The sequence below is a fragment of the Anomalospiza imberbis genome, chromosome 6, assembly GCF_031753505.1.
Source record: "Anomalospiza imberbis isolate Cuckoo-Finch-1a 21T00152 chromosome 6, ASM3175350v1, whole genome shotgun sequence".
Lineage (NCBI taxonomy): Eukaryota > Metazoa > Chordata > Aves > Passeriformes > Viduidae > Anomalospiza > Anomalospiza imberbis.
This window is the reverse complement of record NC_089686.1, coordinates 54,571,257-54,598,630: the sequence shown is the minus strand read 5'-3', so window position 1 is coordinate 54,598,630 and position 27,374 is coordinate 54,571,257. Positions and strand designations below refer to the sequence as shown.

The window sequence follows — 27,374 nt, the reverse complement described above, 5'->3', positions numbered from 1 at the left end:
TTAGGAATGTTCTAGGCCTTGACTCAAAACTGCTGCTTCCAGACATCAGCCCCGTTTCAGGATGCCTGGTGTGGAGTATGGTCTTCACAAGCTTATCACTTCCCGCAGTGAAAACATATTTCATTTGTGCTCTTCACACAGGACATGGAAAAGTGATATCCCACCTATTTGTATGGAGTTCCAGACTGCTTCACAACGAAGTCAAAAGTATCTGACTGCAAGTTCTGAAAGTTCAGTTGTGATACAAAGTAGAAATGACCCTCTGAGTGAAAACAACCTTCAGTTTTGTACAGAACTGGTAAACACCACGCAGTTGTTCCTTAATTTCACCTTTCCACACGTAGGAATTATTTGATGAGCGATACTTAACAGAGAATATAGCACTTTTCTTCTCACACGTGCTATAGAATGCAACAGAACTACCAACACCTCTATGGAGGCAGCTATCAAAATATTCTCCCCACTGCAGAGAGAGTGCATGTGCGCAAAAGGCAGGCACAAGTGATTTCTCCAAAGATTATACCACAAAGATGCAGTAGAACTTGAATAAGACTTGGTATTTTCCAGCTCCTAGGCTTATGCCATTTTGTTTATACATTGCTGCCTTGATGAAGTTAAAAAAAAAAAAAAAAAACAAAAAAAGGAAAAGTCCATCACAAAGAAAAGTTTCCCAAAAGTCACAGCTAGTAGAATAAAACCAGAAAAACAGAAGGAGGGTTTACATCTAGTCACGAAAAAGAGATTATTGGGGAAAAAAACAAAGAAAGAAAGGAAAAAAAAAACCTTATGAAATGTCACCCCATCACATTGAATCTGTTTCCGCCGTTGAAAACCAGTGTTCCAGGATACAATTTTTATAAAGATGTTTTATTTATCTTGCTTATACCATTAGAACTGTAACTGCTGGCTGTCATTTCCCTGAAAAGGGGAAATCAACTTAAACACAGACTGGTGCTTTTCAAAAGACAGCAATTGGAAGGGCAGCAGCAGCAGGCATTTGAGATTTCTTAAAACCTTCAAGGCTGCAGGAAAGACAAAAGGACATGTGACCAAAAGTGTTATGATTATCCATTAGGGATTTCCATCAGTACCGGCATCAGTTATTTAGGTGATAATACAGCAAGGTCAAGTATTAGTGACAGACAATGTGCAAGTCATAAGGAATGATAGAGAATACCAATCCTTACAAAAGTCATTGCTATCAAAGAAACTTAAGTGTTTCAAAGAGATATCTAAATACTTCACATCAAATATACAGTGGCCATCCAGATTATAGCTCAGGATTTGTTGCAAAATTTTGTCCAAGTGCCAAATCAAAGCCTTTTTTTTTGTTTGTTTTTGTTTTTCACTTTGTCTCCTAAAAAAATTAATTACACAGTTACATTAGCAGTTATGCAAGCGCTCTTAACTCCATAGCCACAGGAATCAGGGCCCTGGTGATGAGGAGTGCTGCAGCTAAGGGTGCCTCTTCTTTGTCACAAACTGCCTCTAAGCCCACCTGTCTATTCAGGGCATTGCATCACTACACATCTTGAACTGTTCAGTGCTTCGATTTAAAAAGAAAAAGCTGAAATGCAGTTGTTCTACCAAGCCACACTTCACCTTTTCCATCTTTTCATGGGAACATTTAAGTTTTTTTTAACTGCCACCACAGTAAATATTTATGGATTTGCAGATTTTATCTGAATTTTGTTAAATCACTTTTAAATGTCAGAAGTGAGTCTTTGCTTTTTCCTGCCACTTCAGTTAACCATGGAGATTGGATCACCCTGAAAATCGCCTTTTTGCTTTATTCTTAGCAAGGGTGAGGAATCTGAATCTCATGTGCAAGGCTCAAGATGATGCTTAGGACAGAACATGCAGAGTAAACGTTGTTTCGTTCCTTTCAATATCCAGGGAATATAAAGCTGGCAACTGTAGTCCTGTCATTATGGGTAATGAAAATAGTCCCTTTACAACAAACTTCCTGTAAGGGAGAACAAATAGATAGTAACTCTTCTGGTAACATGTATTGTACACTGGCCAGCGTGTTTTTGGCGTTGAACGGAATCCTGTGAAAGTGTTTAATTCACTTGCTGAGCATTCATCTGAGGCATCCCTCTGTTTGGTCTGGGGGGCCCTCCACGACCTAGAAAACACAAAAAGGGGGTTGAATTCTGCAGGAAATCTGGTTAGTTTAAAAGTAGTCCTAAATCTTCTGGTCTGAATTCAGTCAGACTTTGCTGTGCTTCCTAAAACACCCTCTCAGCTCCACCACAGCCCAATGCTGCACTGAACTCCAGAGGCCTCAGCTCCACACCTCAGGGCTTTCAGGACCAAGGCAGGGACAGAAGCCTTCAACACTGAACTACCACGTGGGGTTTTTCACAGATGCAGAGCACAGCCTTGAGCTGCCCTCACAGCAATGTCTGTACTGAGACAGAACAGTCTCGTCATCAAAAATGTACTAAGAAAAAGACCTGAGGAAATGTGATGAAAATAAAATCTAGAAGCTTAACTACAGCCTCATTATCTCTGTCAGGTTTGTTTCCGCAGGCTTTCATTAATAAAAGACAGTTAAGTAGCTCTATTATATCTGAATGTCAACAGCAATTGCTGTTCTAGCTTCTTTTCCAAGAATTCCTCATTTAACAGCCAACTTAACTTCCACCACCAGTTCACAGAATCCCAATAATTCAAGTCAGCTTATTCTTAACTGCGAGCTGCTGAGTAAGGAGTGAGGTTGCTTTTTAAGTGCAGAACTTTAAAAGTTGGCTCAGAAACTTCCACTCAACCCAAACCAATTATTCCCAACTCAGGAGATTACCTCTAGGAGCTCCCCGAGGTCCACTTTGTCCAGAGCCACGTTTGAAATTTTGTTGATATCCATCCTAAAGCAAAGAAATGTAGAAAGTTACAACATAAAACCTGGGCATTCTGTTATTAATTGCCAGCAAAATAAGGACCTTTTAGAACAATATGCACTGACAAAACACCTGTAACTTCAACATGCAACATTAGTAAAAAATAATCTTTAAAAAAAAATTCTTACTTCCACTAGTGCCTAGCAGCTGTAATAAAATGTGCAGTGACAAATGCTCTCTCCAGTTACAGGGTGTGTTGCTCAATATAACTAAGAAATATAAATAGATACATTTAGTGTTCAACTTTTCCAAACTACACAGGGGCAGTTTGTCTTCCTGAGCAATAAAGTAAGTCCCAGAGGAAGATGTCACTAACAGCTCTGAGGGCTTTTGACAGGTATTTCCCTCCCCACAGGTAGCTTACCCTCTGGTAGTTTGAGTAATCCCGAGGAGCATTGAACTGGGGCTGTGTGTAGCCACTGTTTGGAGTGTTGGAAAAGGACGGACGGTAGCCATCGTATCCCCCTAAGGAACAGGGCACAAGTCTTTCACTTGGAAACCAAAGCTGCACTTAATACTTGACCTGCTACTATAGAAAGAAAAGCAGCAACAGCATTTTACCTAAACCTTAAAAAAACCCCATCCCTTTAGCAAGGGCTGTGTACCTGCAAATCAAGCAAATGTCTCCAACATCAGGGCTAATATATCACAAGAAATGAGAATGAACACCTGGTAAGGACTGGGAGGAGGCAGAGCTCAGTGCATTTCTTAGAGTAACCCAAGGTTTGATTTACAGAACATTCAGTTCTGAGCTAAACATGATCCTAGGTAGGCTCTAAATGTCCCAGCTGTGATTACTGCATTCACACTCCAATCAGCTGTATTTTTATTACACACATTTCTTCTCTACTCCCCAGCCACAAGAAGGGAAGAGAACATGGAAGTCAGTACCCGAGTCCATAAGTAATTCCAGAACACCTGACAAGGAAATCTCTGTCCTATTCTAACATAAACCTCTTTGTAACACTGACAGCCGCACGTGTAAGGTCCAGGAATCATAAACATTCTCTACACTATCATTCTTCCCCTCCTTTTAATTCCCTTGGCCTAGTGACTTTTGGACTCTTGTGCTCCTGTACTTCTACATAAGCCAGCCTATTCTCATTCTGATGAAACACAGAACTACAAAACACACTGTGGAAACACTAAGCATTTTTGAAATACCAACTTGCATCCAAATTCCTTGCTTGATGGGTGGATGCTTCTGCATTTGCTTATATTTGCAGTAGATGCTTACTATTGTATTGTAACGGAGTCCAAACACACACTTAAATTTTAAGTTGCTTATCTACAACCAGTAGGACTTTTACTACAAGTTTTGCTGTCTCACAGGGCTGCTACCCCAGTCTCCCAACAGCAGGTCAGTTCAACACTTGCTCTCCTGACCTTGAGTTCCCCCCGGGGTCAAGCAGAGCTCAGGGAGGGCCCTGCAGAGCTGCTCACCTCTGAATCCGTTTGCCGGGCCCCTGTAACCGTTCATGAGGCCCCGGGCCCCGCGGGATCCCCCCCGGGACACGCCCCGGCTGTTGTAGTAAGGCTGGCTGTTCCTGGGAAATCCAGTGCTCTGCTGGGGAGGCTGCTGGTGGTTTCCTGCCACTTGGTGACTCTGGTCCGGGGAACCGTGGTAGGTACCAACCACTGCAGGGGAATCAAGGGGAAAAAGAAGTAGAAAAGTCTGGGTTTCTTTATGTTCCCATGTATCTCTCTTTAAACCCAACATTCTGTTACAGAGGAAAAGGATGAGGCTCCTTCTCCTTGTTCCACATCCAGTACTTGTTAGCACTTCAGTGGAAAGTGAAGGCAGTGCTGAGAGAAAAACAGCTCTGGACGTAGACTTTTATTTTTTTAAGTTGCTAACCTGGAAAGCATTTTGCCTGCTGAATTCAAATAATTTCTCACTTATTTCAGCACAAGATTCCAGGCCTTTGAGACCTTACATCAACTGTGAAAAGAAATCCTTATTTGCTCTCATTTCTGGGTTACTATTTCCTTTACAGAGTATCACCTCAAATTGCACTGTTTTTTAAAAGCAACCTTAACATCAGCAGAGCCAGTACTTCACTCTAGTGCTTGCATCTTCAGAATAATCCTGTTCATGTTTTTTTTTTAAACCCATATCAACCCAGTCAAGTGCTTAACAGCTGAAGTAATATACTGAATTTCACTCCCTGTTAGATATTCAAACCCAGACAGAGTAACAAAATCTGGTACTGCTCAGGGGAAAGGTCTGCAAGGGAACCTGTGACATATTTTGCTCCATCATCTAGGACTTCACAGACTTATCACCTGCTCTACCAAGGCTACAAGAATTTTACCTGTCTGGAGTTGTTCTTGCTGGAGATCTGATTGTTCTACTTGGTGAGGTTGATTGGAGAAACTCTGGTTGTAACTGGCCTGGTACTGGTTTTGCTGCTTAAGGGTTTCTGGCTCATTCACAGGAGGAACAGGTGCATTCATGTTGAATACCTGTAAGAGCAGAAATTCAGTTTTACAGCTCTGTAAAGAAGCATCAAAATCTCAGAAATGTGAATAACCAAGGACTATCATATGTAGCCGCATGACTGATTCTACCATAAGGAATGAGCACCAAGCCAAAGGGATCCAGGACTGATTTCCTACTCACTGTTTGCATGGATTGGAATGGAGCTGCATTGACATTGATTCCGCTGCTATGCAAAGGCTTGCTGGATCCAGCCTGGAACACCTGTGGCTGGGATGCAGTGGGAAGTGATGATGAGGATGGGGTCTGGTCTGCATTCAGGGACATGGAAGCCTAATAATTAAAACAAACAACATTTTAGCAGCTTTTGAGGTACCAAAAATTTGACTTCAAAAACTTTGCTTAAAAAAGAGTGGCAATGCCTCAGCTTCACCTCTACTAATGACTGTTTTCTACTTCAGCTCAACAGCCTAATTCACAGCAGCATAATGAGAGGAAAAACCTAACCATCTTTTCCCTCATTAACTTGAAACACAACTAGAAAAAACTTAGAGGGGGGGAAATGAAGAAGTTTCCAGGCTAACTGCTGTGAAAAAATAAATCCCATTTCCTAAGCCAACAACACTGATGCTCCCATGGTGATGTTGGCATGCTGCATCCAACTAAACAAAACAAGCTTCCAAATGAAAAGTCTTGCTATGGAGGTCTTACTGGTCACAGACAGGCTCAGAATTTTGAAATTAAAGGGAAGTGAAGCACCCCTATCAACTAAAAATAACGTAACTTATGAAGAAACATAGACTAACATTTGATGCCACCTGCAATCAAGAGTTCTTCCCACCCCTGTGAAACCTGACTTGCCTGAATCTGGTCAATTGATTCTTTCTGTGGCCGTTGCTCTGCTGTGTGAGAAGGCTGATACATGGGTTGGGAAGCTGTATATCCCTCACTTGTAGAAGAAACCAAGGGAACCTGACAAAATAAACCCCAAAGCCCCCAAAAGTCAGCTGATGCTCACACACAGTTTTGTAAAAAGTATTAGAGAACTCTGGACTGGATGGTACTCTCTAGTCTGTGAGCCAGCACATCTTCAAATCAGTACAAATTAATTACTTTTTAACCAGCAACATTCTAACACCACACAGCTCCAAGCTCAAACACAAGTGGACAAGGGCTGGCTTCCAATGGCCTGAATTTTACATTTTACAAGCTCTGCTCCCACACAGAGAATCCAGGGAGAAGTCCAGCCAGAAAAGCAGAGCACCTTGCATTAAAGGCTGTACTGGGGAGTTTAAGAGGCAATGGATAACAACTGATGGGGGTTTTCACATCACACTGGAATGTTCCAAAGCCAAGAGTAAGTTTCGCTACTGCTTGCAAGATCCTCGAGATAATCACTGGCAGCACTGGTTGAGGTAAGGGAAATAAGAAAAAAAAATCCACTGGATTAAGGCAGGCATCACCTAACAGCAAAATAAAAACTAGTGCAGAGGAAAAAAAAAACCCTCTGCCCCCCAAAAAAATAGTCTACTCCTACAAGACAACAAAACTGTGGAGAGCACCAGCACTCAGGAGGTACATACAGAGGAATCTCAAGAAGTAATTCCCTCACTCCCGTTTCTATATAAATGAGTGACTCAAACCTTGCAGACCCTAATCTGGACAAGACAAAGGAAGCAATTTATACTGCCTGTACTGTGAGATCCATCATCTATCCAGATTTTTTTTTGGTTTGCAAATACCTACAGGGATCAGACCCATTATTGAGACCAGCAGAGTCCTCAGAGATGCCACACATGCTTAATAAAAAAATCTTTAATCACCAAAAAACTGAAACATCTTAACAAGGAAGTGACTACTTCATTTATGCAGTGCGGAAGCAAGTTTAGGAGATCCCACTTAAAGCTCAACTGGAAACAGCATTCAACTCACACTGACTGCTCTACAACTCCAGGGTAAAATCCCAATCCAAGCAAGTGGGAACAATCAAACAGAACACAAACTCCATATAATTAATGCATGAGATCCACTTGTGCCCTGACACTCACTTGAACAGACACAGGCTGCCCTGTAACCAAGCAGTTTTGGCATTTCTGTTGCAAATAAGTAACCAACTACCTGCTTCCCACTACTGGAAATTTGTAATGTCTGCAGAAACTACAACGAGGAACTAGTAATGCTTGTCAACAACAATGGAGATCACCAATTTCCCAAAACTGGAACTTCAGCTTTTTCTTAAGAGTTTTTCAAGTATTTAAGAAATAAATAATTTTGTAACTCCAATTTAGGCCCAATATCAAACTCAAATCCAAACCAGAATTTACTAAACATTTTACCTGTGTAGCTTCTGGTTGCACAGGAACTTGGGTAGGCTGGGCAAGTCTTGACTCAGCATGAACTGGAGGAAAATAATTTCACTTATTACATAGTAAAATCAAACCTTTTACAGAATAGCATTATTACCTGCTCTGAGCAGTTATGTGAAAGCTGATCATCATGAAGATGATGAAGCCTTAAGCATGGCAAAGCTATACTCAAATTACCAACTCCTGTTTCCATGCAAAGAACGTTTTTTCTGGTTGTCCAAAATAATCCAAAGCAAAACTAAAGAAGTTTTAGATGTTCCATATTTCCAAGCAAAACCTATAAGCAAGTGAGAACTGGAAGTCTAGGAACAGTACAATCACATTTCTGAGAAAAACACACTATAGCAGGATTGTACCATTACTTGTGGTGGCCTTTTTATTATGCAGCAGCAACTGAAGCATTTCTAACAGATGACTTGCAGGCTTTGCCAGTGTTTCTCTTTAGGATTTACCATTACAAACCTGGAGGGCAAACCATTTGGGGCATGTCCAAACTCTGTGCTGGGTTCATGGGCTGTGCAGATACAATGGCAGGATCAAGCGTTTGGTTCTCAAATTCCAGCATCGAGTCCTGGGGAGAAAAAAAAATAAAAAGACTAAAAATCCAATCCACACTGCTGTGGGTTAAACAGATGAATGTCTAGAGCACAGAAATACCTGCATGAAGTTGTAGGGGCCCTGCATCTGTGCCATGAGGTCCTGTACTCGCTGTCTCCTGACCAGGGGGTCTGCCTGAGCCACAGCAGTGAGCGCATGAGGTTCCGGGACGGGAGGAGACGTTGCCTGTGTCTGTTGCTGCAGGGAATTTACAACCTAACAAGAGACAACAACCAACTGCAATTTCAGCTCAAGGCAGTGCTGCATTCAAGTGACTCAGGAGTTCTTGCATTTCTGGCTATTGCCTAACTGGCTATGGATGATGGAATTGCTGCAGTGGTGTTGAAGGACAGTATTACATCCTAGACAGGTCAGTACTGTGGCCAGCTACTCATCTGAGCACTCACAGGATTACAGAGCTCACACTCTGCTCTTTTTTCTCTCCATCTACTCTTTTTCTCATGAAAAAAGTATTTGTTCAATAGTACAACGAGTTTTTTAGAGCACGATTTGAGGCAGAAATTTATCACCAACTGGCAATTTCAAGGGAGTGGGGGAAGAGTAAGCTTCAGAAATATGCACAAATGGGGAACAATTATTTTCTCATTGCTTTTTGGTAAATATAAATGGAGTTAGAATTTTTTGGTCCTTCGTAAGACTTCATAATGCTAAATCTTCATAGCCACTGTTATCCTAGCTCCCTGATTTACTGTCTCAGGAACAGCAGGCAGCATTGCATGACAAGGATTGCCAGACAGCACCGGGAGGTAACACCAGAAGCCCAGAAGCAGAAGCACAGATCAGGGAAGGCAAGAAAGCTCAGATTTACCAGACATATCCCAAAGTGGCAAACATCAACAAAGGAACAAACTGCAATGGGCCTCCGGATAGCACCTGATTAGACAGCAGAGCAACCAGCAAAGCTGGACATGGGCACCTCAAACATACATCAGCAAATAGTCAGAAAACAGACAGTGACAAAGAGGGTCGAGCTGCACTTTGATGGCCCTAACCAGTCCCTCACCTGCTCTTTAGGCAGCTCCAGTAATCCACAAGTGCCATTTTCAATGTCAACAAATGCCTTTTAAAAATATCATCTCTTATCATTACTTCTCTATTTCAATGAGCTTCTAACATTGCCAACATTCCAGACAAACAGCTAAGTCTTAAAACTTAGTTACACAGGATATAAATTAGCATACAGGCCCCACAAAGTTCAAAATATTTTATGTAAAACACCTGATTTCTTATTAGAACTGCAGAAGACAGATTTCTGTATGCAGTCATGACAATTCACAAACCAGTCCTATAACAAAGGTCTGAACTTTAAGCCTCACACTGCCACTATCCACCCTCAAAGCCTGCACATTTCTTTTTAATTTCTCCAAGAAACCTACAGCATCTTCCAGCATTCCTACTTGCCTGCTCAGATTTCCAAATCTTGTTTGTCCATAGCATTCTGTACATGCAGTTGCCTCACCAAGTTCAATGGCTTGTTCCTTGAGCAAATCCCAAACAGAAAATGTGAATAAAACTAAAAGCTAACTACAACCTACAGCCCTCTTTGAGATCCACTTCAGACCCAGATCACCACTGGTAGAAAACCACAGAGAGGCAATTTGACAATTCCCATGAAAAATACACCCTGAAGCAGTCCATACCGGAAACCAAGCACAACTCTGGTCTATCAAACAGTCCCTGAATTTCACATTACAGACTGTTTCCAAATTAAGAATTAGGCCTTGTGAGTAGAAAAAATTACCCAGAGCACATATATAGACCTTTTGCACACGACAAAGTTTAAAAACTGAAGAAAAAGTGCAAGCCAGATCATCAGGTGAAATGTGAGTCGTAAAACCAGCAGCTACTCATCTCCTGCATAATTGTCAGCAAAAGTACTCTCAGTTATTTGAGCACTACCACTCAACTTATGGAGTCCCAGTCATTCACAACAATTCAGTATCTTCAAGAAAAAAAGAAAAGTTGACAGAATCATCAAGAACCCACAACAATGACAAAAATATCCAATGTTTTCCTTTTCCATAAATAATACAGCAGTAACTTCAGATGGTATTTCATATTTTACATTATCATTTTCAATACTCCTTTTCTGATGTCAAAAGGAACAGTTTAGGACCTATTCCTTCAGCCTTATTAGCACTACCAGGTACTCTGACCAAGTACAACCACAGTGGGGTGAAACAACTGAACAAATTTCAAATTGTGTGAGGTAAGTTAACCTTGTCAGCAAACAGAGCTGCCAGACACAATGCAAGGAGACTGAGAAGGGACAGAGAAAAAAGAGAAGGAAAGGTAAAACCACGAGTTTAATGACACCACAAACCAACAGAATGAACTTCTATTTTGTCAGTCTGAGAACAGTTTTCAGTTCTACTCAAAATCCATCCAACCAAAGTTCCACAATCTAAGACACAGAGAACTTTGTGTACAACCAGAGTCAAGCATTAATTACAGAAGAAGCAATTAAAAAAATTTTAACCCCACAAAACAACAATAAAAAACCTCCATAAATACTATTACCAGTAAAGGACATCTTCACCAAAATTAGAACATCATATAATCCAAATACACTTGGAAAATTCACAAGTAAATTATTTAGTTTAAAACCGATGTAAGGAACTGATTCTTTAGTTTAAAACTGATGTAAGAAAACATCCTTGTGAAAACAGCATTACTTTTAATCTAGAAACACACCACAGAAATCCAGACTCTATCACATCTACTCAAGGGTTACTGAAAGAGAGGAGTTGAGGATATCCTCCCCCTTAGTGAACAATTACAGAGATCTTCTGAGCACACGTTCTCTTTCAGATTTCAAAATTCACAGCCATCAGTGCACATTCTGTGTCGCGATCTTACCAAAGCACAATTCAGCTGCATTCTCCTGAGAAAGGAGATAGTGGTGCCCGGAAGAGTAATTTTCCAGGCAGATAGTCTCAATTTCCCTTTCTTGTATTATAGCTGAGAAAATAAAGTTCTTTATTATCAAGAAACAGGCTTCAACTTTAATTTTTTCTAAATGATTCCTTTCTACCATGTTCAAGACATTGGGACAGAAAGGGCAACTGAATTACAGATCCTTTGTATTGTCCTAAGGAAACAAAGCTGATCCAATTCCAGATTCAGCTGACTAGGAAACTGTGAGTTTCTGAAATCTGTCTGATACCAAACTACAGCCTGAATTATGTATTCATCCATACTCCTTATATTAAGAACTACAGAGAACTGAACCACTCTGGACACCTGGTAGAAACACAGATATAAAATGGGTATAACTGAAGAAAATCAATCATTAATTTTAAAATACTGTGCCTTCTAAGAGTACTCCAACCAAGCATGACTTTAATGTATGGGTTTGGAGGGTTTCTTCAGTTTGTTAAGATAATTCTTAAAACAAATTCAGTAGCAGGAGTAGCAGTGATAATTTAATAGTTTTTAAAGTAAGTAAATGACATACTGTGACAAGGAACTACCAAACTCCTTCACATACATGGCAAAGCTGTCTACTCAGCTTTAGAAGTCTCACACTCATTCTCACTATTATTAAATCTTTTAGTGGTCTCCAACACTGTAAAATAGGAATTTCAGCCAGACTCAATGTAAAATTAGCCAGATTAGTTTAACAGATCAAAACAGCTGCTCTATTTTTTCAGCACTTCACAGGATGAAGAACACTTAGTCCACTCCTATAAAAACAGCCTACGGCATCAATAAAGTCTAAACAACTGACCACCTGCAATTTGCTGCTGCAGAAAGCTAAAATAATCAAAAATTAACTCTCCAGCACCTGAAAGAAGCTGCTCATATTTGTTTTTACCAGACAGACACAACTCAAGCTCCAATGTACCAAAAGGGGGTCTTGTCCTTTCCCGTACACGAGGACCACAAATTCCAGTGCAATAATATCATGGACTTGCATACACAGCAAAGCCTGAGTGTAAATCCCCAAACTGGGAATGGATCCCAACACCAGTGCACCATAAACAGCACAAGTGAACAGCCACTCAAGTGCAAAGGAGTAACAAGTGAGATACTTGAAGAGCTGTAGTTCTGGGAAAAAGAGACATACATACATACAAAGCATATTTTAACATCAAATGAGGCACATAAGCAATCTGGAGTAGGCATTAGTTGAGTTACTCATTTTCAGCTCCCTCTCCAGGGACCTGTGCTTAATGAAAGCACAACTACACCACACTGTCAGCAGCTGGGTAGATAAACTTTCAAGTTCTACATTTGTAGCCAAGTTCTCCAAAAAGAAAAAAGACTTCAAAAAAAGTCTTTAAAGTCTTCTCAAGCATAAGACTTTTAAGCCCTGTTTTCCCAAGCAAGCCACTAATGAAGAAAAGCAAGTTCTCTGCAAACTTAGACTAAATAGGTTTTATTTCTTTTTCAGGTACTCCTGAGCTAAGTATGAAATTAAAGAATTGAATAGCGAGTCCAAGTCTACTTAAATAAATGTATTCTTTTATATATTGGGGGAGAAGGGATGCAATACTAACACCTATCATGAATTGTGAGCCAGCAGAAACAGGGATTGCAATTTTACCTGCAGTACACAAGATCTTACCTCAACCGTTTCAACTGTCCACTCATCTACCTGTTCCTTCTCACTACTGCTGAACTGAGTCTCTGCCATGAATTGTCTGTTTACATACTAAAATAAAAATAAGAAAGGGTATGAAAGTAAAAGTAAGTGGCATTGAAGGTATACAAAATGACAGTGTTTCAGTGAATAATACCTCAGTTGATTCAACTTCAGCTGGCTCAGTAAATTCTTCTGCTGGATCAGGTTCTGCAAGAAAAATAAACAAACCATTTATGTGGGAAAAAAACAAATTAAAAAAAAACCCAAACAACAACAACAAAGACCCCAACCACCCTCATGTTATAGACCTAAAAGATACAAAGTTATATGAGAAAATCTTGTGTCTCAGAATAAAGAAGCAAACAAACAAAAGTGTTAAGACAGAATTAGTAATAACAAATATTCTCAGAGCTTTGAATTAAAAAGAAAAAACCCCACATTAAATTCTCGCTAGGGAGAGTTATGTTCAGCTATGCCTTCTCCACAAAAGGGAAAAAGGTCCTGAGTTGTCGTCAAAGTGGATACAACATTCTCAAGTTTCTTAAGTATGCAATCACACTGTCTGCTTCAGAAACTGCTCCTTTCTAACTCAGTTTAAACTGATGGAAACCACTGAAAAGTGGGAAAAGCCTCAGGCAGCCAGAACTTTCATCTTGGATGGTTTCAGTGCTAGAGATGAGCACTGCATTTGCAATTTACTCACTGAGGACTGCAGAGACAAGACAGAACAACACAAATGTGTCAGTCAAAAGGCATTTTCCCCTTCTCACCAGCCTCTGCTGCAGTGTCTTCTACTGCAGGTGCAGGTGCTGCCTCCTCTTCCTCACATAGCCCATTCTGGTGGTTGTGGGTGCTGTCAAAGTAACTGGTCTGAAGAATCCGTTCAACAATCTCCTTCAGTGCTTTATCTGGGAAAATTGAAGAGGGAAACATCAGCATCACCTCAGTCCTCATCATCTTCTCCTTCCTTCCTTCCCAAAGACTGTATGTACATTTTATGACCCTTTTGCTGGGAAGATGTTGCTGCCCCAAGCCAGTCCATGAGCACTACTGGTTCAGGATTTCTTCTCTTTACTGGGTCATATTCAAAAAATCCATAAATAACCCACTGTCATTCAAAAAAATCTTTAGGGCAAGAATGATCTTTAGAATACATATAACTCTTAAGAAGCTTTGTGAAGCACCTCACAGTGAGGTCAAGTTTATGAATTTAACTACTAGACTGTTATTCCTGTTACTTAAACCATTACTGTAAGACAATTTCTTCCCAAACAACTAACTGTCAATAAAAATAAATCTACACAGGCACCACCTGATTCATGAGGGTTCTTCCCCCTGAGATGAAGTGGCTCAAAAGAGCATTTGTAAGCAAAAAACACTTGCCCTCAGTGCCTCAGATGAATGCTGGGGCACTTTCATCCAAAAGACACCGGCCCCATTGGCAAAGCAGTATTACTGGCTGCCCAGGCCAGGCATGTGGGAAGAATTCGAGAATCATTTCCAAAGAAAGCAGCCTGGCTGGCATGGTCACACCCTGATCTGCAGTTAATCATTGAAAACGGGGCAAAACCACAACACTTTTTGCAGGAGCTGAGGGGGAGAGAACATCCCACTAAGGAAGGCCATGTCAGTGCATGTGTTACACTGTCACCTTGTTCACACCCAGGTTTGCAGAAAACGAAGAACTGTTACTGAGCACCACCAGCAGCAGAGTACTGCTGAAATAGCAGGAACAGACTGAGCTTCAGTACTGAGTAATGCTGAGCCAGTAGAAAAAAAATACTCCACAGACTGAGTACAAACTTCACAAGTCACTGTTACAGTCCAGCTAAGAGCTGAGAAAAAGTAGTTCCTCTAAGACCTCAGAGATAATTGACTACCCAAGTTCTCCTATATCAGATGTGTGTTTTAGTTCAGGCACAAATTTAGTGTGCTGTCTCTTCATGCAGAGACTGTACTTACAGGTTGTTCCACAAACTGGTTTTTCCTTCCCTTCCAGTAAGTCCCACAGGTGAACAGATGCTTGCTCATACTGCTCATTCAACCTTAAAAATTAATTAATAAGAGTTAATTTCTTACCGAGTCTTTAAATTTCCATACTAAATACACTGTTAACTGACTGGCAATTAGAAAGAGGAGCACTTTGCTGTAACACTACCTCATGTTCATGTCTCGTTCAGGGTAAACCAGCTTATAAAACTCATCCAGCATTGTCAGTTCCTCCTCTGTCAGCACTGGCACCCCGTTGGATCCTTGTTTGAGGTCGCTGCGCACTTCATCATCCCCCAACTTCTCCAGAATGAACTGCAGCTCCAGCACAGTCTTTAAACGCTTCTGCTCGGCCTCCTCTCGCATCAGCTGCTCCCTACGAGCTGTCTTCTTTATTGTTTTCTGGATCTGAAATGGACCCAAGGGAAAAAGTCTGGAAATGTCTTTAATTGCTAAGAAAAGGTACAGAGGAGGGCAAGGGGAAAGCCTGTGTGTTGAGTTCTTCCATTTGCAAAGGCTTGGGTGATCCAGATTCTTCACACTGGCCACACAGAGAGCAGGAACAGAGAGGTTATTCACCATAACCCGTGAGAGTAGGAAGCATTCATTGGAACTACCAGGAGATCAGCTTAAAACAGATCAACAAAAGGACTGCTTTTTCACGCACCACAAGAGGAAACTCACGGAATGTTTTGCCGTGAAAGGCTGGGGAGATAGACAGGATCAGCAAGTCCAAAAAAGGATTCCAACAAATTCTTGGACATGAGATCCCCAGTCCACACCCCAGGGAACAAGCATGTGCATCCACTGCAGCATTCCCAGTGCGAGGAGCACGGATGCAGGGAGGGAGAGGATGACACATCATCAGCAGCCTTGTGCTCTGCACTGAACCTTCCACAAGGACTAAATGCAGCACCTCTCTGAACCTACAGGATATTTCTTCCACTCTTCATCTTAATCCAAGCATCCAGAATCTCAAATTCTGCTGGAAATGTAATATCCTCTTCCAAAAAAATCTATTGTGATGGTAACTTTCCCACTTGAAACATCCAAATTTTGTTTTAAAAAATCAAAGACGTATCTTAAAATCAACTAACTGCAGTCAGGAAAAACTACAACCAAGTTTGAAAGCAGAGCACCAATCTGGTACTCCTGCATTCACTGGCTTGTCTTAGCAGTCAGCTGACCAGGGAAACACTTCAGAACAGACTTATGCAGAAAAGGACGTTCTCCATTACTAACATTCCATAAACACAAATGGAACTGTGATACCAGAAAATAGGGAAACAAGTTGGCTTAGTCCTACAAATTAATCTACAGCCACAGCCAATGTAGAAAGCAGTTTATAAAACAATGCTGCTGCTCTTCAAATTATCCCAGCCTGTTCACAAGCTAACTACACTCCTTAGAGCAGCCAGCTGTATTAACATCCACGCAACCAATTCCTCCAAGGCTGCTGCTCTTTCCAGAACTCCCAAATTTTTAGAATTTAATTCTTGATTACAGTATTATCCTGTATCCTTGATAAAACACCAATCCAAAAGATTACCCATTTCACAGTATCCAGTTAATTTATCCTTTACAAAAATAATATTGTCCCATAATGTAGTTTCAGATTGTATTACCAAGAAATGAAAACCCTATGAAATCCATTTAAGAAAATGTTACCAATGGCAGCAAGTGACCATCTTTAATGTTGCATGGCAGATCTGGTTCTGTGATCACTATTTTCAACACTTGTTTTGTGTCAGAAAATTACATTGCTCGTTTCCATACATTTATGTAATACATCAGAAATTCTTCAGAAAACTGACATTAACTAATATTAAAAACAGAAGAAAACAGTCAAACATAGAAGAAATCAAGGGCAATTCATCCTTGTAAACAGAGGTGACTACTGCCTCAGTGGAAGAGTTTAAAGTGTCTGGATAACCCACATGGCAATGCTTGATCTTTACTTACATCTTGGCTCAGAGCCATAAAACTCCTCTGCAGTTCCTTAGCAAATTCCAGATTATTTGTCACTTCCTGGTATTTTGACACCGCATCCTTAAAAAAACCCAGAAAGACCACAAATGTATACCATCAGCAACAGAACAGAATATATACTTCCAACAAATAAATTGCCACTTTTTTTAGTTCTGAAGTGAGACATAGGATCCCTGACTGGGACTGCAACTATGTTAAGGCAAATTTAGATTTTCTCTGCCTCAGATATCAAAGACTTGTGTATGTCCTTGGGGCCTCCAGTTTCTTTAGATCTGCTAAACATACAAAGAAATATGCCTTTATGTGCTCACATGGATGATGGACTGGTTTCATGTTTAGCTGCAGCCAGACCCTGACAAAAACTAACAAACAGCTGGGAGAATGGGGGAGAAGAACAATCTGGCATCTCAAAACTGCTCAAGAGTTTGAGAATTAATGCATTGTTATCTGAAGTCAGAGCCAAAATCAGAATATACAGAGCATAATAGCCCCTTCTCCAGAAATCTTTGTTTTTGCTATCTTCTTAAACCTAATACTCCGATCTGCACCAAAGCAAACCAAATTCCTCAACCCATTTGGTATTACTAAGAAATTACATCAAATCAGAATAAAATCAGGGGGATATGGCTGAGACATTTACACTCCTGCTGTGACAAAATAATCCATTTCTCCGAACTAAGATTATTTTTATGAAGCCTGGTAGGCTTCAATAAAAACCATGAGCTTCCCTCCTCAACATGATGTCAGTTCTCTACTGCAGTTTATCTTCACAACAGGCCATCACAAAGTAACAGTACACAGATCTCTGATATTTCAGTTTTCATCTGGCACAGAACTACCAAAGTGAAGATTAAATCATCCAAGGGATCAAGGGAAGCACTGCATTCTTTTAAGTGTCAACAGCTGCATTAGTTGGAGGGAACATTTGTGTCCCTTCACTTTCGCAGTGTTAAAAATCAGCAACAAAACACTGTTGATCCTAGACTGGGAACATTAATTGTTAAGGATTCAACTTCACATAAGACTGAGCATCTGGTAATTTCTTGAAGTATCAATGTGCATGTTTGCACCATACAACTGAATTTGATACTTGCTTTTTATTTACAACTGCAAAACTGCTGCTGAATCCATTTCTGCAATTTCTGCAAATTTCTACTTTAAGAACCAGCCCCAAAAAGGAGAGAGGCAGAAAAAACTCATCACCACAAAGATAACAAAACAATTTAGCAGAGATCTGGTTAGGATTTTTTAGTTGTTTTTACCAGTTGATCTTGATTCAGACGTTCTCCCTTGTTCATTCGTTCCTGGTAATCATCAAGTTTGCTCTGAAACAAAAGAAAAATGCTGTTATGAAGAGGCAAAAATCAGTTTAAAGCTTTTTTTCTACTTGTGCTAACAAAACTATGCACTGTAATATTACACTACACAGACTGTACCACGTTACACAAGCACACAACCGTCCTGCAGAAAGTGTACATGAGAAAAACTGTCTTCTGGGTTAAAACGCAAATATTTTCCCAAGAGGTAAATATTTTAATCTTGTTTATTTGGCTATTACAGTGTCTTCATGGCTAGTTGGAATTTCCATGGAAATTCACATTCCTCCTAAGAGAACAAGCACTCTCAATGCACATGTCCTTCAGTCCAAACACCAGACAGCTGAACTGAGGGCTGAGGTAGAGCTTATCACCATTTTATCACTACAATACCAAAAATCTCACTGCAAACCCCCACTGTCAATGCTATTAAGATTCAGAACTGTAGTTCTCTCTAGCTCCATCGCTTAAGATGGTTGTAAAGAATTCTAAACAGTTTCTAATCCTCTGTGCAAGAATGCCCACCAACACAATTCATATTAATAGCTCTAAAACAGTTTTTGTTCAAGGGCATTAGGATTTTTTTTTCCACAGGAATAAATTGAAAAAAGAATCATTAGGCTACTTTTCAGCAGGATCAGTTTTCTCATCTGCTTAAACAGAAACCACACAGAATAGTGGCATCAGCCAAAAGCAGGTAAAACTCCTGTGTGCCCCAGTGACAGATTCTACAGACTAATTACAAAGGGTCTGCAAAAGGAAGCAAAGCCCCCAAGGATAACACACCTAATTATTATACTGTTTTCACCATTTCCTTATTAGCACAAATTACTGTATTTTCAATGAATTTGCCATTATGTAATTAAAAAAGTTATTAAAACAAATCCTTAACAATTATCTTCCCAATCTAGAATGACAAAACACAAGAAGCAGGAGAACGCTTAATTCTGAATGTCAAAGAATCAAAACCCTGATGCCACCACTGGGTTTACATTTGCCACTGAGTGATACCGTGTTTGGTTGCTGTTGCTCTTCGTTTCAGACTTTTCAGTTAAAACATTTTACTGGTATTTTTCTAGTTAATTCAACTTCCATGCTCAGTCTCGAACTTTTAGAAAGATCAAAGTCTGTGGAACAATTTATCTAACAAGCTCCTATTCTGAAGTATTTGATGCCCATCATTATTTCCTGAAACCCTATCACCCTTATGAGGCTTGGTCCTTTTGATGTCATTTTTGGTGCTGGATCTTTTCACGTCCTCCAGGTCAGATAGAACATTTAACTACTTCACCTTCCAGTGTATCAGAGCCATCAATGGCCTAGGCAAAGTCAAAGCAAGAACTTGCAGGGCTCCAAAAATATATTACTGGGAGTTTCATGCTGGGGACAAACTACATGGTAACAGTTGTTAAATGCAGCAGCCACAGTTCAGAACAGATCAAAAAAGCAGCCCTGGAGAGGATTTGGCACACTGCAATTCTATCTCAACAGGAAGTAAGGTCAGGTTACTCTTCTCCATCCTGATCTCAGAGCAGATGATGACATGCTTGGACAATCACAGGACAGTCTTTTGATTTGGGAGAGTGTGGCTGAGCTGTGCAGCCAAAAGGGAGGTAAAAGAACTGAACCACTGCAGTGCCCCAGTGCAAAGCCAGGTCAACCCACACCTCTGATGGCTGAAATCCTAAAGCAAAAGGGCTTTGCAGACAAGCACATTTCAAAGGAAGTTCCTACTTGCTCAAATCACCACCCCCCCTGCTGCAGATTACAATTCCATTGGTCACCCTGATGCAATTGTTTGTGAGGCCGCTCAGTAAACAGACTGCAAACAAGAGCCAGCTCGAACAGGGTCTACAAAAATGTACAGAAACAAATTCTGTGATCCAGTTTCCAACACAAACCCATAAACAACAACAGTAAAACAAAATGGGTGGAATGCTGTAATCCAGAACACTACTTTGTTTGACTTTGTTGAAAAAAAACATATATTGCAAAATTACACTGTGAAACACTCACAGAATCCATTTTGGTGGCTGAGGGCATAAGGGAGGGAAGAGGCAAAAATACTCTAAATAACTGCAATTTTTTCTGTATACTTTTTCCATGCATGGTTGGTCCTTTCAGATTAAGCTATTGCAGTAGCATACTGAACAATGCACAAGGTTTTTCTTGAATGGTCAAATACTCTTAGGTCTAATGTAAATGCTTTGCTTATTTTTATTCAATTAAAAATACAAGGGTAATATAGTATGTCTGTTTCTGTTAGGAACAGAAGAAAAGTTACATTTACTTCTTACAAAATATTCCTGTTGGGAAGGTAAAAACAGAAGAAGGAAAGCCCTGTCAGCTGCAATGCAGAGGACAAGCCAATGTGCATTTAGTTAAATGTTACCACAAAGATTCTGACTGCCAAGTAAGCATTTTTCTATTATTGCAAAGACACTTGTAAGATCCAAAGCTGCATTACACAGAAATATTAAGTAAAATGCCTTCCTTTTTAATCTGCACTGTCAACTAAGAGCAGTCCAAGAGCAGCATTAGAGCTGTAAAACAATTAGAGCTGCAGTGAAAATTCCTGCTCAAGAACCTACTGCACTGCCTGCAAGAGGGGAAGACTCTCTTCATCTTACCTCTCCCTTACACTTCACCCTCACTCCTCAGACAGAGATCTCAGAGCATGAAAACCCAACCAGCAGGAAAAAAATCATCCAGTGGCAAAGTGAGCACATGAACTGTGTGTTGAACAGCTCATGAGTCAGCAGCTCCCAGTTCTGCAGGCAGCAAGCCACTCTGCTTCAGCTTTTTCCGCTGGGATACCTGAAGTATTTTGGAGTTTCCTGGGGAAAAAGCACCACTAACAGGCTCTTGAGACTGTGGTGCTCATTGCTTAAGTATGCCCTGGATTTTACTTTAATAGGAATCCAAAACTGAGTTACTTTATTGCACTAATAGACAATTCTCTTCATGTCCTCTGAACTGTCTCAAAAATATCATCCTGAAGTGGAAACAAAAACTGCAGTTACCTGGCATTACCCTCCAAATCTACCCTGGTTTTAGAAATGCCTGACCACTGAGCCACCACTTCCAGTGCTGTGCTGCAAACTGGATCACTGGAATCATCAGATTAAAAATAACCCTTAAAAAAGGGGGTCAGGAGCAGGAGGGAGGCTCTATATTTAACCAGATAATTTCAGTGCTATGGTTCTACCAATTACAGCAGCACAAGTGTGCACAACAAGCTGCAAGGGGGCAAGGTAACCTCTGCCAACAGCTGGAGTAAATCTTTAGTAATTCAAACTCTACTACAAGGTAAGAAAAGATGGAAAGGACATTCCAAGTTTGTCTCCTGAGGTATCTCAAAAGCTGAATTAATGTTTTTGACAGCACAAAAGCCATTACAATAATCCAAAATTTAAAATAGCTGTGTAATACAGTTCGCATTGAAGCAAAATAAATGCTTAATAAAGTTAAAAATTAGAAGTTTATTAACCTGTTTTACATCTCTGCATTGTGGTTTGTCTGTCCTCCACCATCACCTCCACACTTATTCATGACTTTGCAGCTAAAATTGCCCAGAAATGACCAAAAAACCTCACAAACCAAAACCCGTCTTCTATTTTCTCAAAAAAACTAGCAAAAAAAAAATCAAAATGGTAAAACACTTAGTAAGGAAGTTCAGAACCTCTCAAAACCCACCAGTTCTGAGAAGCCGTTTCAGTCCTGAGTTAGAACCAGGAAGATGGAAGGACACAATAACAATACTCCAGAACTCAAAGCATTTACAGGTCTTCTGTTTAATCTGAATTGATTTTTTGAGTAGCAGTAGTAGATATTCTGGTGGGTGCATTTTTCCCCACAGTCTGGGAAGTTTGATGGTTTAGAAAAAAATATCTGCATAATGTATTAGCTTTTAAACAAAGGACAAGGACACAGCAATTCTGAGACTGCAGTTTCATCATCAGTTAACCCCAGAGGCAGAAAAAGCTTTCAGTAACCAGAATTAAGTCACAGAAGAGTGGAACCCCAAGTTTTGGTGACAGCAAAGATGCTCTTTCCAAATCACCAACACACAGGATTTCCTATAGAAATATCCGGAATTTACAGGGAAGTTGACTACACTGTAGGAGACATGGGTTTTGCTCTACACAATTTTTTTTTCCAAAAAGTTACTTTTACAAGTGAATTCTAGAATACAAATGTATCTCTCTCAACACATTCTCTGTCTTTTTCTTCAAACAAAAACCATGATCCAAACCCCAAAGCAGCATCTGAAAAACTGAAACTAGAAGATGTTTCACAGCTCCTTGGATTCATCATGCATCTAGTTAACTGAACTCACTGTGAGACAATCCCTATTCTACAATAACCAGTTAAAACCAAACCAGACCAGCCTGAAACCTCAAAGCACCAACCACCACAAGATTTCACATATAAACTGCTTGGGTTTTCAGACCTGAAGCTTGATATCCAAAATTCCGACTAAGAGAGGTTTCAAAGAAAGATTCAGGCTTATAATACACTGCCTGAAATGAATTTTACTTTTTGCTCCATGTTAAAACTCCAAAGATTAATTTCAAACCAAACCTCCCAAGGAGATGTTCTGGAGCCATTCACAAGTGGCCCAAATCATGGACAAGTGGCCACATCCAAGTGGCTCAAAGCATGGACAAAAGCACTGAGAGAGCTGCTACCACTGGGCAGCTTCAAACTTCCTGCTACCAGAATGGAGAACTGATCCCAGCTGGGAAATCCAACATTTTACTGTACCAAGTCACATCAACTTCAGATGTCCACCTGCTGCTCTGTGAGAGTTCTTGTGCAGCAAGGACAGCAGCACCTGTGAACTGCTCATTTTGCACCCCAGCCAGGGTTACGCTCAGGAGGAAACTCAGACAAGCTGATAAAGTGACAGCAGCTCAAGTTACCAGGCACAGGCTATATGTGCCATCTTTCCAACTCCAGACACCAAGCTCACATCAAGCTTTAAGCTCACATGTTACCCTGTGAACATCTGCCCCTCCCCTAGTTCATGTGTTAGCAAATTAATTATTTTGCCCCTTTGGCAGAACATTTGTTTGATGAACTGTTCTTATATGGCTCATGCCCTATTACACAAGATGAAAGCAGAAACAACTGGGTTTTCTTCATTCAGCCCTGAAACAAAAACAGAGTTTGAGCTACATTCAATCGGCTTAAAATTTGGAAAGGATTTCCTCCTCAAAAAACAAAAACCAGAAGAGCCGGGGAGAAGGAGAAACTGAAGGTGAAATATTTTCTCCCAGGGAACGTGGACAGCTGGCAGGATTCTAACCCCAGACACCTGACAAACACCTGGAGGAGTCCAGGCAACTTTTAAATTAACTAAGCTTGTCAACATAAACTTGAGCTGCACATCTGAAAGTCCTGGAGAGAAAATACCCCTTTAATTACCCCCTTCCATGCACACACAAATATCCTGTCATCTAAAAACAGAGGACAGCATTCCTATCTTTTCCAAATACAAAGAGATGAGGGGAACACAGACGTTTTCAGGCCATGTTTTCACATTCATTTCTGAACAGCAATTCAATTTATCCCAGTCCCTTTTAACAAAAGAAATACTCATTCTTTCAAATGAGGTCACATTTAGGAAAAGAAAATGTAAGTGTAACTAATAATCCAGTGGTTTTAGTTTACACAGAAACATTCAAAATAATATAGACCAGAATTACAAATATCATTTCAATTTGTATTTTGGTAGTCACATTATTTTATCCTCTGTGTTTAGAGGTAAACATGACAAACTTCACGTCAAAAATTCAAATTTCTTCATGAAGAGTGACTTTTTCTCTACTAAAAGCTGCACACTCCTTTTCTTTAAAACCTAAGATGGTACCTCTTCCAGAGCAGTAATTTTTCATCCTTGAGAAACATGTGTCTAAGTATTTATTTGTGTTCATTCTGTGACACAAAGCTCTGAAAATCATCTCTACTGGCCTTCGTTAGCAGCTGCTGACAAAGAAAGGATTAACTGTCCAACTGAGCACAAGTTCCCAGTGAGATTTACTGCATTTCTGACCCACTCCTGTCTGTGTAGCTTCCAGAACAATTTTACTTTCTGGATGGTGGGAAAAATTAAAAATATATTCTTGTCCAAAAATGCAAAATACAAGGAAATCCTGATGTGTACAATGAGCTTTGTTTTAAGACACCAAGCATGTGCTGCTCTCTTTATTAAAGGACATTATTTACTACAGAACTCTTGGCTCCCCCACCAAGGGAGAGGCTCAAGCCCACAAATGAGTTCCTCTGCTTTAATACACCAAAACCCATTTCTCTCATGACTTTTGTAGTGCTTATGAGTCCTCCTTCAGGAAGTTTCAGAACTTCAGCCCATTAAGACTTAGGAATCTTTGAACTTTAATTCATCAGTGAGAGACAACACAGAGCTTTTCCTTTTTAAGCCCCAGCCCTTGCCTGTTCTTTAAGCCCACATTGTCCAGCACAGAGTATTCAAAAATAAATGCTTTCAGTAATTTTCATGGAACATCTTCCAACAAAGGCCATGTCCAGAAAAAAAAAAAAGGGACTTTGTCCCCTCTACTCACTTGGTAAAACGCTAAAACTCCACTCAAATAGAATGGAATGGCTAAGGCAAGTGTAAATTATTTAAAGGTAAATAAAAACACCGCTCCCAAGGACCCTCACAACAGTAACACTGCTTTATCCTCTTGATTACTCCCAAGTACAGAACAGGTCAGAACGTTCACTTGCTAATTCTGGTTTTTAAAATACATGCTTTTAACAGAATAAAAATATTTTCAGAGGATTTTTGTGTATGTTGGGTACAACAGTTAATTTTCAAACAATTCTTTTGTATTGGAGGAACCAGACACAGAAAGATCTGCTCTCTTTCTCGAGCTGAGGACCAGTATTGGTTGTGCAGATATTCCTGTGTATTAATGCACAGGAATGTAAGTATAACTCAATGTATTAAGTTTAAGGCAGACATCTCGTCCTGTCTACACACAATAGACATAGAGGAAAAGGTCCTCTGACTCTAAAACTTACCTAAAATGTCCTGGCTTGCTGCTTTTTGCCATGTCATTTCTAAAAACCAGGAAAATCCCACACCCAGTTTTGAAGTGAGAACCTACACAGTACACAGTGTATTTATACACTGTATTATTGATACACAGTCTATTATTTATAGGTAAAGCACAGCTCTCTCATTTACAACCCACCTGTACAGACTAATTTACTGGGAATACTTCCATCTTATACAATATGGAACACTATGAAAAATATCAGAAGTGACAGTTAAAAAAATTAATAGAACAGTTATTGTGCTTTATTCACTTCTAAAAATAATAAGAGATTTAGGGCTCTGGCACAAATATAATTTTTTTGGGGTAATTTTACTTTGGCACTGTGGCATTTTGAGGCAAGTTTTGAGGCTATGTATTAGGTCTTTTTCTGATGGACGCCTCATGCTCTGGAGGTTGTAAAGCCCTGCGAAGCTCATTTAATCTGCCACCACCGAGAGGGTGCAATACACGCCACAAGTAACCACGACAGCCTTTCGCTCTTGTGCCACAACTCGAACCGTCCAAGCAGCAGGGATTGAGTAGCTGCTCTTTCTAAAAATAACCCGTGAAAGGCCGCTTCCAGCTGGGCTCAGGCTCCCAAAGAGTTGAGCTTAGGGCGATGGAAAGCGAGCGGTGACACTGGGGCGGGGTGGGGTGGCCCCGGCTTTGTGCGGGCGGCACAATGAGCTCCGCCGGGGAGGCCGGGCCGCCGCCATGTTACAGCTCCGCGTCCATGTGCCCGGCACCGGGGGCACCACAGCCTCTGCCCGCCCGCTGCGCCGGCCACGGGCACCGGGCGAGCTCCGGCCGCCGCACGGAGCGGGGATGAGGGGAGCCGAGCCCCGGGATGGCGCGGCTGGGAAAGGCCCCGCCGCGGGGAACAAAAGGCGGAAGGAGGGGGAAGGGGAAGGGAGCGGCTCCGCCGAGGGGGCTCCGGGCAGCGGGGGCGAAGTGCGGTCGGCAACCACGACCCCTCCGGGCTCTGCTCCGCGAGCCGGGGGGAAACCGGGCCGGGTCCCGGGGCGGCCGGAGGGCGGCCGAGGATGGGGCAGGGGGACCCCGGGAGGGGAAGGGGACAGGCCGGGGGAGCGGCGCTCGCCCTTCTGGAACCTTCCAGCAGGCGGCCTCTGGGGGCCACGCCGGGAACAACCCGGGAGGGCTCGGCGGAGGGCCCGGCACAAGGGAGCGGAAGGGAAACAGGCCGGACGGGCTCGGGGGCAGGAGCGGCCGCAAGGCGGGGGACAAGGCGGGTGGGCACCCGGGGTGGGCTGGGGGGGGGGGGGGGTCTGAGGGGACGTGGGGATCACCTTCTTCTTCTCCAGGTTGCGCAGCTTCTTGTCGATCACCCCCAGGATCTGCTTCATGGCCTCGGTCTGCACCGTGGTGATGTTCACACCCGCCGCCGCCTGCGGGGCGGCCGCCGCCGGGGCAGCCTCGCTACCCGGTCCCGCTTTGCCGGCGCTGCTGCCGGTGGTGCTGCTCGCCATGGTGCTGTTGGTAGCCGAGGGCATCTCTGTGAAGGAGGGAGGGCGGGCGGGAGAGACACAAGAGAGCGGAGAGAGCGGCGGGCGCGTCACGGGGGGGGGAGCGCGGACGGCGGGGACGCGCACGCGGCCGCGCGCGCCCGAGCCGCACCTGCCCCGGCGCGCGCGCGCCCTCCCCCCAACCGGCCCCTCCCTCGGCGCGCGCGGGGCGGCGGTCACGTGACGGCGCGGGGCGGCCGCCTCGCGCCCAACGGTCATTTTCCCTTCACGCTCCCCTTCCCCCCCCGCCCCGCTCGGGGTGTCCGGAGGGGCCGCGCCGCCCTCCTCACCCTGTGCGCCACTGAGCCCGGGGGGGACACGCTGCGCTCTCTCTCGCTCGGTAGGAATGGCCGCCTCAGCCACGCTCCAGCCCCGCCGCCCGCGCTGCTCCTGCTACCACGGGAGAGAGAGAGAGAGGCGGAGAGGGAGGGAGGGAGGGAGAGGCAGCGGCGGCGCGCACGCCGGCGCGTAGAGGCGAGGCGGCGCGGGAGCGCGCGGGGTCCTGGCCGGCGCGCGGGTGCCCGCGGAGAACGCCTGAGCCCGCGGCGGCAGCTGCTGCGCGGCGCGGCGGGTCC

At 42.2% G+C, this 27,374-nt stretch overlaps 1 protein-coding gene across 3 annotated transcripts; it reads right to left on the bottom strand.

The window, feature by feature from the left end:
* Positions 1-846: 846 nt before the first annotated feature.
* CAPRIN1 (cell cycle associated protein 1) lies at positions 847-27,233 on the bottom strand. Of its 3 annotated transcripts, XM_068194275.1 has the most exons (19): positions 27,090-27,233; positions 26,584-26,789; positions 18,156-18,218; positions 16,867-16,953; positions 15,074-15,312; positions 14,878-14,960; positions 13,686-13,823; positions 13,070-13,122; positions 12,898-12,984; positions 8,367-8,522; positions 8,172-8,280; positions 7,680-7,741; positions 6,205-6,315; positions 5,527-5,676; positions 5,219-5,369; positions 4,347-4,541; positions 3,268-3,368; positions 2,807-2,870; positions 847-2,128 (listed from the first exon to the last, which is right to left on the bottom strand). In XM_068194275.1, exons 2-19 carry the CDS (start codon positions 26,785-26,787, stop codon positions 2,064-2,066), a joined length of 2,118 nt encoding a protein of 705 aa, XP_068050376.1. In that variant the 5' UTR covers positions 26,788-26,789; positions 27,090-27,233; the 3' UTR covers positions 847-2,063. The 3 variants fall into 3 exon arrangements, with proteins under 3 accessions (XP_068050376.1, XP_068050378.1, XP_068050377.1); XM_068194277.1 differs by lacking the exon at positions 6,205-6,315; XM_068194276.1 differs by lacking the exon at positions 12,898-12,984.
* Between the last annotated feature and the right edge of the window lie 141 nt (positions 27,234-27,374).

What these genes read in the sequence shown, in the direction of transcription:
- CAPRIN1 (XM_068194275.1), bottom strand. Translation starts at nt 26,787, where the DNA reads ATGCCCTCGGCTACCAACAGCACCATGGCGAGCAGCACCACCGGCAGC. An exon ending in TTATGGCTCTGAGCCAAGAT is followed by an intron (nt 15,313 to 16,866) that starts GTAAGTAAAGAT and finishes GGTCCATTTCAG; the next exon opens with ATCCAGAAAACAATAAAGAA. An exon ending in AATCAATTGACCAGATTCAG is followed by an intron (nt 5,677 to 6,204) that starts GCAAGTCAGGTT and finishes TTTAATTATTAG; the next exon opens with GCTTCCATGTCCCTGAATGC.